Source organism: Chelonoidis abingdonii, chromosome 9 (genome assembly GCF_003597395.2).
Source record: "Chelonoidis abingdonii isolate Lonesome George chromosome 9, CheloAbing_2.0, whole genome shotgun sequence".
Lineage (NCBI taxonomy): Eukaryota > Metazoa > Chordata > Testudines > Testudinidae > Chelonoidis > Chelonoidis abingdonii.
Genome location: NC_133777.1, coordinates 33,979,023 through 33,994,371, shown reverse-complemented (window position 1 = coordinate 33,994,371; position 15,349 = coordinate 33,979,023). Strand labels below are relative to the sequence as shown.

Here is a 15,349-nt window from a genome sequence, read left to right as displayed (position 1 = left end):
GGGTGTGGGGGGGCTCAGGGCTGGGGCAGAGGGTTGAGGTGCAGGGAGTGAGGGCTCTGGGGTGGGACAGGGCTGGGGATGGGGTGCAGATAGGCTGCCCTGGAACAAGGGCCAGAAAGAAGGATTCCCCCCAGCCCTCTCCCCACAGGCAGCCACAAACTCTGCGGTAGGGTCTCCCCCACTTCCCCCCTGCACCCTACTCAGCTCACACCACTGTCACTGCATGTGCTCCTAGGGCCCCTCTCAGGTACAGGAAGCCCCCTTGTCTCCCCTGCAGTAGGCACTGGGGGTGGGGGCTGGCATCACGTCTGCCTCCTCCCCTGCTGCTGCCCCTCACTGTAGCCTCACTGGGGGTGGGGGGTGGGGCTTCCCCTTGTCCAGCATGGGGCAGGAGCAGTGACTGCGTGCGGGGAGGGGGGAGAGCTGTGCTGGTGAAGGGTCCCACTTGAAAATGACAGGGTCTGAGGGAGAAGGGCGGGCTCAGGGTCAGCGTGCCCTGGCAGTAGGGCATAGGGGGGCAGAAGGACCCTGTGGCAGCAGTTGATGCAGGGAAGCAGCATGGAGTTGCAGAAGAGAGACAGAGACGCTCTGCTTCGGGGACCCAGAAAGGCGAGCAGGGGCAGCAAGTGGATTCCGGGGGACACTCGGGGGAGGTGCATGGGGGCAGCAGGCAGGGCCGGGGGAGAGACTTGGCCCCAAACATTGATGGAGCTGGGCTCTTGAGCCCTGAATATTGCTGGAGCCCAGGCACCATGAGTCCATATAACTCGCCACCTATGCACACCATGTAGCCATACAGTCTCATACACACAGGACGTATACAGACACACCCAATACACACTCACATACATTCGCTCTGTCTCTGTCTCACACACACAAACTCATCTATAATCTCTATCATGCACACACCCCTGCACTCTTGCTCTCTCCTGTCCACGCTCACACAAATGGCAGCTATTTCCTTTTAGTGCCCACCTGGATGCGTGCCACAGAACTGGGTCCCCCTGCTGAGCATGATGCATTCAGATCATTCCTGGTGGTGTTGAAAGTTCCAAGCTGAGCTACGGAGACTTGGTTAAGTGGAAAAAGAAGTTTCGGGGCAATGGAGGAGGGACGGGGGGAGGTATGCGCCTTGGAAGAAGCGAAAGGGGGATTAGAGAGGCTGACCTGGGGAATGTGTCTATGGGAGTGGGGGGAGGAAAGAGAAAAGGCGGTTTATTGGCATCTGTTTTTAATCTGATTTTCCCCTTGTGTTTCAGTAAAGCTTTTTGTTGTGATATGGGTGAGCGCCCCAGACTAACAGCCCGACTGAAAGTTAAAGAGCTCCACCCGACTTGTTCTTCCTGTAGGGGAGAAATTAACCATTCAGTGGGGGTGTTAGCTAAGTGTTAGAGAAACCTAAGCAGAGTCTAGTACCTCACTGCCAATGCAGGGATTCCTTCACAATACCACTTAGCACTTACATAGCGCTGTGTAAGCCAGATTCTTCTCAGTCACTCCAGCCTCCATCTGCAGTCATTTCAGTGACATCTCTCCGTATGTACGTGAGTGCAGTGAAAGCAGAGTCTGGCTCAGTGGCCTCAAAACACTGTAGTCAGTGACTCACCATCACAGCATGCCTGCAAGGTAGGCTGCTGTTGTTATCTCTGCTGTACAGAGAAGGAAAATGAGGCATGGAAAGTGAAGTGAAGTCAGGTGCCATGGGATCTCACATCAAGTGAATGGCATGACCAGAATTAGAATTTGGGACTTTCTAGCTCTCACCCTGTTCTCATGCTTTCACCACATGTGGCCTCCTTTACCAAGTACCATGGCCAGGTCCCAGGGGAAGTGGTGGCAGGATTTGGGGATGAGCGAGTGTGATGTTCTCCTCTAGTGTTGTCTGGACCAGTGATCTGCTGGGTCACTCCAATCCTTGACTCTGGGAGCCAGCCTTATCCTGCTCTGCTGTGAGAACCCCCACTCCTGGGCTGTTCATGCACAGCCTCTAACATGTATGCTGCTCCTTGGATTGTGCAACCGAATGACTCTAGCCAATATCCCCGGTCCCAGACACAACCCTAGGTACCTCCATCTTGCAGTGCCCAGTTATGCCCACTGGACGCTGCAAACTTGTATGAGTTCATCAATTTAACAAAGAAATTGATATGTACCAGGCTTGTTATCCCAAGGGGAGTCTATGACATGCTTCAGACCAAACGTACTGCTTCAGATAGAATAAACACATTTATTAACTATAAAGATAGATTTTAAGTGATTATAAGTCAAAGCATAACAAGTCAGATTTGGTCAAATGAAATAAAAGCAAAATGCATTCTAAGCTGATCTTAACACTTTCAGTGCCTTTACAAACTTAGATGCTTCTCACCACAGCCTGGCTGGTTGCAGTTCAGCCAGGCTCTCCCTTTTGATCAGTGCTTCAGTCACTTGGTGTGGTGTCTGTAGATGCAGGTGGAAGAGAGAGAGAGAGCATGGCAAATGTCGCTCCCTTTTATCATATTCTTTCTTCCCCCTTGGCTTTGCACCCCCCCTTCAGAGTCAGGTGAGCATTACCTCATCGTGGTTCCAAACTGACCAAAGGAAGGGGGTGTGACTCACTCGAGAGTCTAACAGATTCTTTTGTTGCTGCCTAGCCAGCGTACTTTGTTCTTGTGAGACCGGGCTGGGTTTGTCCCATACCTTCCCTGGTGAGGTGTGAACTGCACCTCTGCTCTTGGAGAGTTATTGCCTGGACTTATTTTAAACCATGAGGATACATTTTCAGCCTCATAACTACATACATGAAATTATAACCTATAACCTTACTATAATATTACAGTAACCTCAATGCTCAGGGCATCATAAGCCTTCTGAAGACATCCAACATGACAAACCTTGCATTGGATACCACGCAATTATTTTATAAAGATGAACATGGCAGTGTAGGGTGTCCCTCCGAGGTACAGAACGTCACAGCGAGTGTTAGTGGTCTAGTGATACGATCATCTGGGGATATCTCACAAAATGTATTCCCTGCCATGCAAGGGCCTTGGGCATTGGTGCCACCTCATTCCTTCCTGATCTCTGCCTGTGGCACAAGATAGTTTAGTTTCCAGAGACTGGAATACTTTAGTCTAATCCAGGTTATTGGATGTACCTCAGCAGTGATTTTGTTCAGTGGTCTGGGCTTTGTGGGAGGTCAGACTCCATGAGTCCCTTCTGGCCTTAAATTCTAGCACATGTAAGAAAACTCCACACTGTTGGGTGTGTGAGTGGGTGCAAAGCATCCCCAGGTCTCCACTGGCATCAACTCAGGCTCCACAGCTGCTTGGGACATCCCCACCCTGCCAATGCACTTGTGGCACCACTGCCCAGCTTTTGCCCGCCCCAGCAATGGCACGTGATCTGCCTGCCTTGTGCCTGGTTCTCCCCAGCACTAGGAGTCTCTCATTTCCATGGATCTGTAAAGAAAAAGCTCATTCTTTGCAAACAGAACAGGCAGAAGCTTTAAACAGAACCCAATGAGCGCTTATCCCCATATCAAAGGCACAGGATTTTGGCACAGGATTCTGGAGATTTTCAGTAGGGAGTGATGTGTCCAGCTGCAGTACTTGTAAGATAGTGGCAAGTTTCCAATTGTGTCCTGGGGCTTGGGCCTCCGAGGGGCTGTGGCTGTGTCTCAGTGGTGGGAATTCCAGAGCCTGACATATAACAGAAGTGATCCAAGTGTCTTAGTGCTAGATCTTCTGTAGTGCTGTAGTGCGGTCAGGTCTTAGTGCTGGAGGTTTCCTGCAGGCCATGCTATAGTTCAATGCATGGCATGTCTTATTGCCAGTGGCAGCTGGGTGCTATCCTATGGGGGAGCGGCTCCAGTAGTGTGTTAATGTGCAAAGTCCCCAAGTGCTAGGCCATAATACAAGGCTGATGAAGCACATGTCTCAGCAAAGAAAGTTCCTAGGTGTTGTGCTATAGAATCATAGAACATTAGGGTTGGAAGAGACCTCAGGAGGTCACTTAGTCCAACTCCCTGCTCAACGCAGGACCAACACCAACTAAATCATCCCAGCCAGGGCTTTGTCAAGCTGGGCCTTAAAAACCTCCAAGGATGGAGATTCCTCCACCTCCCTAGGTAACCCATTCCAGTGCTTCACCACCCTCCTAGTGAAATAGTGTTTCCTAATATCCAACCTAGACCTCCCACGCTGCAACTTGAGACTATTGCTTCTTGTTCTGTCCTCTGCTACCACTGAGAACAGCCTAGCTCCATCCTCTTTGGAACCGTCTTTCAGGTTGTTGAAGGCTGCTGTCAAATCCCTCCTCACTCTTCTCTTCTGCAGACTAAATTACCCCAGTTCCCTCAGCCTCTCCTTGTAAGTCATGTGCCCAGAGATGGATGGTTCTATGTGAATATCACGTTATTTATTATTAACAGTCGGGCAATTTCTGCCCTATGCTGCTGCTTCCTGTGCAGAGCAGCACGTCTTGGAGTTTCCTTGGGTGTGAAAGCATTTGCTCCCATGGAAGAGGTTGAAGGTTCAGGGAATCCATGGGACAGCCTTGTGGGGACCTCTTGTCTCTGTCCTGTGGCCTGGCTGCCTTCCTCCGCTGGTCAACATGGGGCCTGCAAGAGTTTTGCTACCAAAAGCATCCCTCATGACTGGGTCAGGGGCTGCTTACACCTTTTAGGCTGTCTGCAGTGACTTACACTGTAGTGCCCTATGCATTAGGGGGAAGTATCCACTAGAGACCAGCTGGCCCCATATCCCCTACCAGCCACCAGACCTGAGTCCATGAGTGGTTGGGATCTAGCAGGAAGCACGCCATGGAAACAGCATTCCCTCTTATGCATGCAAAGACACACCCTCACCCACAGCCACAGCCGGGATCCCCTCCATTCACCTTCACCCACAGCCACAGCCGGGATCCCCTCCATTCACCCTCACCCACAGCCACAGCTGGGATCCCCTCCATTCACCCACAGCCACAGCCGGGATCCCCTCCATTTACCCACAGCCACAGCCAGGGTCCCCTCCATTCACCCTCAGCCTCAGCCACAGCCAGGATCTTCTCCATTCACTTTCACCCACAGCCACAGCCGGGATCCCCTCCATTCACCCTGACCCACAGCTACAGCCACCCACACAGCCAGGATCCCCTCCATTTACCCACACCCTCACCCACAGCCACAGCCAGGATCCCCTCCGTTTACCTTTACCCTGACCCACAGCCACATCCTCACCCACAGCCAGGATTCCCTCCATTCACCCTCACTTCCGCCACAGCTGCCCTGGCAGTTCTGTTCCAGCCAGTGCAGTGGCTTAGCTACACTGGAGCAAGGCTGCGTGCTGTACCCTGGAAATGTAGATGGATTTACACTGGGCCCATTTATACCTCACCCAGTGGAGAAAGAGGGAACGTCAGCTGTGGATTGGATTTGGCTGCTGTCCCTTTGCTTTGCTTTTCCTTTCCACATGGAAGGGTTCGTTCTTTCGGTCTTAGTGTCACCTACACAGTAGGCAACGGGGTTGTTCCCCACAGGACTCCCTCATACCATCCCCTCCCCAAATTTCAACTCTCCCCCCATCACACACTTGTGTACACCTGTTCTTCAGTTCTGGCAACAATTGACTCCATGGATGGTCCCCCAGCTCCCAGACATCCTCTTCATCCTGGAGGGAATGCCGAGCTCAGAGCTACATGTTCTTTTTCTGGTGGGGAGGGTGGTTATTATGGGGGGAGGCAGATGGGTGGGTTCCTGTTTTACCTGGATGTTATCTGGGGAGCCGGTCAGACTTAAATTGATCCTCCTTCCAAATTCCCTTAGCATGTATGACACCATGTCCAGGAAGTTTCAAGGGAGCTGGGAAGAGGAAAAAGTGCTCTGAGAGCTGGCAAGTGAGAGAGGTGCTTGTGAAATATTTCCTCTGCTGGCCATCCAACTTCTCTTGACACTTTTATAGGGTTACCCTTCAAGAGTGATATAAAGGGTGTAGCACAGCCCTGGCTCCTGGGGCCAGAAATCCACTTGATTTGAGGCCTTTCTTTGTCTTGCCTTTGGAACAGATTTGCTGCATCCTGCACGCTTTCCTCTACTCTTCAGTCCCTTCCCTTTGTTTCTCTTGCTCCTCTCACAGTCAGCACCACAGTGTCCCAGAGTGGTGTTTCCGCCATGCCCAGCACAATGCGTAACCCCAGAAAGAGACAAGCCCAGGGCCTGACTCTCCTGTTAGTGTAACTCCAGTTAACTCAGTGGTGTCACTCCTGATTTACAGCAGTGCCCATCAGAGGAAAACCTCTTCCTTGTCTTGTCTGCACTATGCGCCCATGTTGCTGGTCAGATCTACGTTACAACCTTTTGCCGACGTAGCCGTATCAGTAGGGGTAGGATTTGTGCCTGACATCGCTGTATTGTACTGGCAAAATCCTGGGGCCTGGAAAAGTGAAGCTGCCACAACGCAAGCTCTAGCAAAATTGCCCCTTTGCCAACAGCGCTTATTCCAGCTCCATCCGAGCAAAATAAGTGACACTGGTAAAAGCTAGCTCCAGTATGTCATCTTGGACTGCAGTCACATCCAGTTATACCCTTCCACATGGGGCCTGTGTCTTACTGCGGCTCAGTTACACTGCTCTGGTAGTGCAAAGGGACAGTAAAGTATATACACCCCCACTTCAAGGCCACATTCCGTGACTAGAACAGTATCAAATAGTTTGAATACAGCTGAGACTCCGGGCCATGTGGTAGAAGGGGGAGGAGGGGAGGAGAGATAAATAATGAAGGCTTCTTGGGTTTTTTAAGTTTCTTACATAAATTGAAGTAGAAATTAATTTTATATTCTAGGAATGTGCCTCGGCACAAAACAGAGGTTGAAAAAAAGCCTAAATCATTAATTCCAAACACAATTTCCGTTCTTTCATAATCACATTTTATTATATTAATCAGGACCATAAATCCAGAGAAGTTTTCTTTCTTTCTTTTATTTTTTTCTTGAAAACCCAGGACTGAGAGGGGAGGCTGCAGGGAGAGTGAAGATGTCACCTGTGTGCTTCGTGTCTGGTGTATTCTCTTGTTTTTATCTCCCACTTGTTACACCAGCTCTCTGGCTGCCCCCCAAGCTCAGCTTCATGCCTCCCTCTCCTCAGTCATCCTTCCCACTCTGGTTCATCTCTCAACTCGTCTGGCTGCATTTCATCCCCAATTCCTCCTGCCTTGTTACACTTGGGAATAGGCCCGAGGCAGCTCTTGGAGATCAGCAGTCAGTGTGTATGCAGCGGTGCTGCCTCTTACTTGTTGGCAAGGTCAAGGCGGGGTTTGCTCTCATTGAGCTAACCAGGTTCCATCTCTGTTTCAAGCGCAGCTCACCCTTGCCTACACTTCGGGGGCACTGACAACACCAAGGCAGCAGGGCTGAATGCTGGCTGCTTGTGGCCGAATCAGGGTTTTCACCAGAGCAGAGACACTCTCATCTCTCCAGCCTCCTGTTCCCTCACTCCTCCTCCTTCTATCTTGGGACACTAGGGAAAATCTTCAACAGCGCAAGTCCCATTTTCAAAAATGCCCATAGACTTGGGCTTCCAAGTGCCTGTGTCCCTTCTGATAATGGGAGATGGGATCCTAAAACACTTGGAGACAGATTCTTAAAGGTATTTTGGTGCTTAAAGATGCAGGTAGGAGTCAAATGGGATTCCAAGGGAGTTTGGCACCTCGGTGCTTTTGAAGATACCATTAGGTGATTATCTACATCTTTAAGTACTGAAATGCCTTTAAAAACATGGCACTTTCGAAAACTTTATCCACTGTCTTCCCCATCCACTTCCCCCATCATTTCTCATTCCTGCCACTTGTCAACTTTTCTCCCCCACCTCTGCATCTCATGCTGCCCGCAGCCCTTTGTGTTATGTTCCTGCTTAATCTTCAGCTGATGAGCTTCTAGCAGCATTGTGTGTGGGGAGACTGGGACAGAATGGCGGGGTAGCACAGTGAAGGGGGAATGATCTTTGGGAAATCTTAATAGCTTTTACAAATAATAGTACTAATAATCATTTCTAGTCTTTTTAAAGCACTTTGCTTTTTCCTCTGAAACCCTCCCGGTTTCTTCAATAGAAATCGCTCAATTCCCTAGAAACATGTTTTTCTAACTTAGTAGATTAGTTTACATCTTGTGGCACTTAAAAACATTATTATTATACCAAAAAAAAAAAAAAAGGGCTCAGATTTATGGCTCTTTCTCAGGCCAGATCTCCCTGGCAGTGCTCGTTGGCTTTAACTTCTGTTTCTACAAAGCCCTTTCAGCTGCCAGGCTTGCGCTGTCTTTCCTTCTCTTCCCATCACTCTGCACATTTCATGAACCTCTTCTCCCCAACCAAGGCTTTGCCCCAGGACTATAATCTACTGGCTCACTGCAGGGAGAGGTGTTAGCAAACTGTCACTCATCACAGTCTCTCATAGACCCCATGTGTGCCACAATTACAACCCACTTAGGGGATTGGTTACAACACAGTTGTCACTTGACCCCGTTCCAACACTGATAAAGATTATAGTGTAGACAGAACCTCGCCAGGTCCCTGTAATCAGACTAACACTAGGCCATGTATCGCCATCTAGCACTGCCCCTTCCTTCTTTTGCATCTCCTCTCCTTTCAGCTTTCTGGACAACTTCCCGTCCCATGGCTGGATGTGATTCAGTGCTATGCTCTTGCCACCAGCCCCAGTGCCGTCTGCCTCAGACTGGTGCTACTCTCTGATACTTACTATTGTGAATTCTCTCCCACGGATAGTTAGTCTGCTTGCAGTTACAGCCAGTACTTGGCCCAGTGAGGCGCTGGTCCTGACAGGGCCCTTAGTGCCCACTGCATTAGTGATACAGGCCTGATCAAGGAATGAGAGCAGAGACTGGCACGGGGTCTTGCAGTGGGATTCTTGACTCACCCTAAATCCTATTCTGGACAAACTCGCACTTTGTGCGTCCCTTGAATGCTGCATTTGAAGCCTAAGGACAGACGTCGAACACCAAGGCTATGGCTTCACTGCCCAGTTAATCTGGGTGATCAGTACCTGAGTCTGAGCACCCAGGTTAGCCCAGCCCACATGTGAGCATCCCCACAGTAATGTCTCAGAGCTGCCCTCCTTGCCTCAGCCATGCTCCACACCATGGCAGGAGGGATGTAGAGGAGGGGGTGTTATATACCTACACTGGATGAGCTTCCCAGGATTCAATCAACCTACTTTAAAGCCGAATGGTACAAAGCAGCCTTAACACACCAGAAAAGCTGGGGCAGTTGCTAAATCGCAGTATCTTAAATTGGTGCATTTCACATGTGCCCTATAAACTGGAGCTGGGTGAAAACTTTTCATCAAAACAATTTGCCATTGAGAAATGCCATCATGATGAAAATAATTTTTTCGCAAAATTGTATCGATTTTGATAAAAGTTCATTTTGGGAGAAATGTTTCCAACTGTCAAAACTTCCAGACATTTTGTTTTGAAATTTATTTTATTTTATATTAAAACATTTTAAAAAATAATAAATGGTCAAAATTAAAACAAAACATTTTGGTTAAGCTGGGGGGGAAATGTGAATTTTGTTTTTTGAAAACTTGTGAAATTTCAGCTTTTACTGTTCATTTGGGATGAAAAAAAATGTCAAGCTCTCTAAAGATTTTGTGAAATGGAAAATCATTTTCTGGGGTGGGGCTCTACCATAAACACAACCAAACTGATGCGATGAAATCTGCTTGTCGTGTCTGGAGCACTGGGGCCTGAAATACACTTCTACGTCAATATAACGCTGTCCTCAGGAGCCAAAAAATCTTACAGTGTTATAGGTGAAACCGCGTTATATTGAACTTGCTTTGATCCACCGGAGTGCACAGCTCCGCCCCCCCAGAGCACTGCTTTACCGTGTTATATCCGAATGTGTGTTATATCGGGTCGTGTTATATCGGGGTAGAGGTGTAACTCCTATATAGGAGCCAAGACTTGCCAACTGATTAGCTTGAATAACTAGCTCACGAAAGAGTCCAAATATAGTCATTTATACCAATTAAGGATCTGACCCACAGAATGTCTTAAACTACTACAAAGAAGTTCCTGTGCTTTTAATCTGCCCATTGTTCCTTCCACAGTTAGTCTTCAGATTTTTAGGTAGACTTGTTACTTCAAGTTATGTTGTTGTGTTTGGTTTTGCTATCATTAGCAATGACATTATGGACTTTCTTCTGGTCTTTCAAACCCTGGTGTAAATCAGGAGTAACTCAGGTAAGATCAGTCAAATTCTCTCCTATTTCCATTGATGTAAATCTAGAGCATGGCTGTGTAAACCAGCTGAGTTGGATTAGATTTGTACTGGTTTAGCCAAGAGCAGATTTCAGCCCACTGGAATAATTCAGGACGGGTAAAGCCAGTATCAGTGAGATCAGAAGCAGCACTGAGCAGTTCTCCAAAAACAGTTAAAAATAATGTGAAGTTCACTCCTTGCATAAGGTCTCAAAAGTCCACTAAAGCCCTAAAAATAGGCTCTGCTCAGGGGTGAATTGTGCCCATAAGGCATAAACATCATAAAGTTCTGTCCCAGGTCACCCCTGTCAGAAAGTCAGCCTCATCTGGCAGCAGCTCCATGGCCTGTGTGGAATGAGCCGGCCATCTCAGGCCATTTCCCAGGGGAGAAAGGTCCATGTCCCAAACGCACCATTGCCAAGGGCTCTTGGCCTGCCCACTCAGCAGAGAAGCCGAGGACTGAATGGGCCACGGAGAACAAACTCTATTCTCTCTCTAGAGCCGTGCCTTAGAGTCACAGTTCAGAGGCATTGGTGGCGGTGGATGTGCAGGAAGCTTGCACTGCTGCTGTCCATGCTGTATTTGTTCTATTAATAAAGAAATGGATTCAGGCCCCAGGACGGGCAATCAAGCCATCCTCTGTCAGCACTAGATTCATTCAAAAAGGGAAGGGAGAGAAATGGAAAAACCCAGCATAAATGTCTTTGTCATAAAAGCTGCCAGAGTGTGGCTCTGTGCTTCCCTACATAAAAAGGGAGAGGAGACCAAAGCAAAGCAGGAAAAGCCCAGCCGGGGTGGGCAGGGCAAGCTGGGGTAGAGGACAGCACTCACTCCCCTTTGCTGGGGAATTAGCTTCGTGCTGAGCTGCTTTTATCAGTGACAAATTTGGAGCTGGCAGCACAAAGGCCAGAATAAAAGGGAGCAGGGTGGAAAGGGAGAGAGCAGCAGGATCCAGGGTCCATTTGTGTTTCTGGTTTTCTTCCTTTTTTCTTGTGGAAGTTGGCATGGGGAGGTTGGTGTTTTGTTTTCTTTCTTTCTCTCCGATCCCTCTGGCAACCCACAAACAAAGAGAACTTCATTGACTGCTTGCCCTGTCCCAGGGGAAATGAAGCCAAGCTGGACAGAGAATCTGCAAGAGGGGAAGAGAGCAAGAAAGATGGGCTCAGAAAAGCACAACCTAAGCAAAATGTGTGGAGAGAGACAAATTGAGCTGTTCAAAGGATGGTGGCAGGAGAAAGGAATGAAGAGGGGGCTGCTTTGGGAAATCCTTGGGATCAAAGACGTTGGGGAGAAAGGTTCCAGAACTGCTCTGCTCTCCATACAAAGCTGTTGCTTACAGAAATAGGCATAAAAAGGCTGGCCTATGGCATGAGCCCAGCCCCATGGAATGTGGCCAGATCAGGGAGCACAACGCCCTGTGCTATGCCAAAGATCTGGAATGATGCTGCATGTCCACAAAGGACACCTCCCCGGCCACATCCCAGCAGCACAACGGGTGGGCAGGAGGTGGAGTGTGTTCAGGTTATTCAGGGAAACACCTCCTGCAGCAGAGCAGCCTCCTACACTGTTGGTGTGCTGTGGGGTCGGGAGATGGAACGTCTTCAAATGTACCTATCTGTGGCTGGACTCTGCCATTCTTGTTGTTTCCATACCCATAGCCTTGGTGTTACCCTCAACTCCAGTCTTCTTCTCCTCCCACATCCCCCATATTTGCAGATTTGCAGCATGCCTCCTGTGTGATCCTGCCTAGCTTTCACCACCTCTCCCTTTGCATCTCCTCTTCCTTGAACTCCTACAACTCCCTCCTCTGCAGCTCTGTTTCCCAGCACTCGAGGGCCTGGCATGCGCAGAACTGCATTGCTCCTGCCTCCTCACACCTACGAGGAAGCTTGATCCCATCCCATGCCACAGACAGTTCCACTGACTTCCTGTCTGCATCAGAATACAGGTCAAAAGGATTCTACATGGGCCAAGTTCATGCCTGGAGTAACACCCTTAACTTCAGTGAAATTACATGAGTTTGGCACAATGTATTCTAACTCCCTCTTTAGGACTTTCTCCAGCACATCCTAAGGGACATGGAGGCCAGAACCTCAGATGGTGTAAATCAGTGTAGTTTTGTTGGCTTTGATGGAGCTATGCTGATTTACATCAGCTGAAGATCTGGCCACTCTGGGCCTGTCTTCCAGCTCCTTTATTTAGCTAGCATCAGCCTCATTCTCACAATCTAGCTATTGATGGTGCAAGAACCTTCTCCTTTGCTGCTCCTACCGTCTGGGACACCTTGCCTCTATTACTCCACTGTCCATCTCAAATCTAAGCTGAGGACACATTTTCTCCCCTATTATTATTTAATGTTCTCATTATGTTATCCCAAGAGACTCAATCAGAATCCATTGTGCTAAAAGCTGTGCAAACACATACAAAGACAGTCCCTGTCTGAAGAGTTTAAAATCTGTGCCTCTCAATTTCTCTCAGCCACTGCTGTTATTTATTACTAGCTCTACAGTTTTATTATCCACAGCTGCTGTAAATCAGCAGAGCTCAGCTGAAGTCAGAGGAGCTTCATCAACTGAGGATCTGGCTCAAAAGCTCTAGAGAGTTTGAGGATTCAGTTTGTCTGAAATCTGCTGTATGAAATTATATTGCTGTTTATTGGTCTTTGCCCCAGGTGGGTGATTCATTGTTAATGCCAGCATACAGTGCTGCAGGTGAGAGATGCAAACTTCCCCTAGCCTCTCCTTCCCCCTGGTTGTTATGGTTTTGCTTGTATGGGGTTTGTTTTAAACTACTCAGTGCTTAGTTTGCTCTGTTCCTTCTCTGCAGACTGTGATTCATACTGCAAGCCAGCCAAAGGCAACTACAAGATTAATATGAAAAAATACTGCAAAAAGGATTATGGTAAGCAGCTCTTCCTTCCTGAAGTCAACTTCGCAGGGAAGAAGAGTGAGGAAAAGGGCCAGTGGACACCTGCAGCCAGGCCTTAGATGGGTGAGCCCAGTCCTGGAATGGGAGCAGAATTAGACTGTCCCACCCTGTTCTGTCTGAATATCCCACCCTACCCTACATGGGTCGTGCCCTTCTGGCGTGAGAGGGGAATGCAGTCTGTCTTTACTCCATCCAAGCTTCCACCACCCTCTATTCCTCTCCTGTTGGGCCTCAATCTAGCCAGAGATCCAGCCGTTCACAGAGAGGCATCCAAAGTCAGCAATGACCAAAAGTCATTGCCATCTGGTGGTAGTTCGATGGCCCATGGTGATCTCTGGCCAGTGGCGGACTGGTGTCCGCATCCCCTGTCTTTCCTCAGCTGACCCTCACCCTCACTGTAAGAGATGGCAATCCACACCCTAGCTGTTAGAGATTCTAAAAATTAAAGGCTGTCCCATCCGATGGCTTGAATATACACTTGTGGGCAGGAATCTGAGAATTTGGTGTTTTCATTATCTGATTTGCACCTGCAGTCAGGAAGTCAGGGCTATAATTACTCAGAGTTAATTTAATTTAATGGAGGGGGCCAATTTTCCAGACACTTCAAGGGAAGCCTTCCTTCCCCAAATTCACCCCAAATACACATGGAGTCTAGGTGAGCCTCTCACTCCTTAAGGCCGTCCATCTAGAACAGTGCTGAAGTGCACCAGTGAGGGAGTGCTGGAAGCTAGTGCTGCCACTGCCCACCTGGTACCTGCTGTGGAGGCAAAGTGAGACCTTCGGTCTCTGGGGCTATCAGTCTGGCCCTTTCCACCAGCATGAAATTCATTAAAAAAAACCTTTTAAACCATTCCATGCCCTCTCCCCCTCTGTCCCTCCCTGCCTGCCAGATACCTTACAAAGAACATTTTCTCCGTACTCTTGTTGTCTGAGGGGTCTTGGGAGAAAGCTGATGTGAATCGCCACTGTGAGGCCAGGCTGGGCAGATGCTGACTGCACGTTGTTAATCATTGTGACACGGGGCCATTCACACTCAGGCATAGAGGGAGGTTCACTGGAGAGAGCTGTTTGATTGATCTTCCACAGGAACCCTTGGCTCCATCTGAAAAGATGGTTTTGGCAAGGTGGAGAGCAATAGAAATGGCTGTCAGATGGCTCTGAGTCAGGGAGTGGGGGAAGAGGCAGGAGTGAATGTGAGTTTTGAGAGAGAAGAGCTCACCAGAACCAGCCCTTCCATTCAGCTAGACTTTCTTGCAACTTTAACCCATTTACGTTTCTCATGACTTGCAGTGGAAGGGCTCCAGCTAGCCACCTGTGCCATATGTGCCCCTAATAGACTCATGGGAGCTTGTAGATCCCCTGTAAAAGGAATTCTAAATGTGGGTCATTTCAGTGTTGAAAAATTCAAAATTGTTTTAGCCACCTGTGGCGGGACAAAGACTCTGCTGGTTGTCTTGGGGAATTAGCTCATTCCAGCCCAGAGCACTCTCTGCAGGCCAGTGTCTCGCCTGCCGCTGGCCCTGTGTCCTTTCCAGACCCCGGTGCCCTTTGCCCAGGGGTCCTGCCTACCGCAGTACCCTCTCACTCTCGGTCTCCCCTCCCAGGGGAACCTCCCAACCCTCTAAACCCACCTTGCCTCAGTGGCTACTGCCAGTCATCATCTAGCCCCCTCTCACTGGAGCAGACTGCAGTCTGTAAATCATTCATCAGCAGCAAGGGGGGTTAGCATCTGCTGCCTTGGCCTATCTCTGGGCTGCCCCTCTGCAGCCCTAGTACCATTTTTGGCCTTCTAGCAAGGCCTACAGCCTGAGGTTTTACTAGGCTGGAGCTCCCCAGCTCCTCTGGCCTTCCCCAGCACTGCTCCACTTCAGGTACCCTTCTCAGCTCCCAGGCAGCCCGGTCCTTCTCTCTCAGGAGCTAGAGGGAATCTCTTTTTCTCAGCCTCTGGCCCTCAGCCCTCTTATCAGGCCAGTTAATATCCATTGAGTCACAAAATTCTAATTTCCAGGTACTTTCCAGCTATTTCTTTTAGGGTGACCCCTGATTTTCCTCCTCAATCCCTGAGCTGCTATTTGTACCTATGGGCCCCATATAAGTACCTCACAAATAGGCATGACTTTATCCTCACAACATTCCTGAGAGCCAGGGAAACATCATTCTCCCCATGG

General features: G+C 49.1%; 1 protein-coding gene across 1 annotated transcript in view; it reads left to right on the top strand.

Annotated features, from left to right (window-relative positions):
• The window catches only part of NTN3 (netrin 3), a 100,074-nt gene that overhangs the window by 77,086 nt on the left and 7,639 nt on the right, over window positions 1-15,349 (top strand). The window contains exon 6 of the mRNA XM_032799399.2: window positions 13,080-13,154. Within this exon, the coding sequence (XP_032655290.1) occupies window positions 13,080-13,154 (75 nt within the window). The remainder of the gene's footprint in view (window positions 1-13,079; window positions 13,155-15,349) is intronic.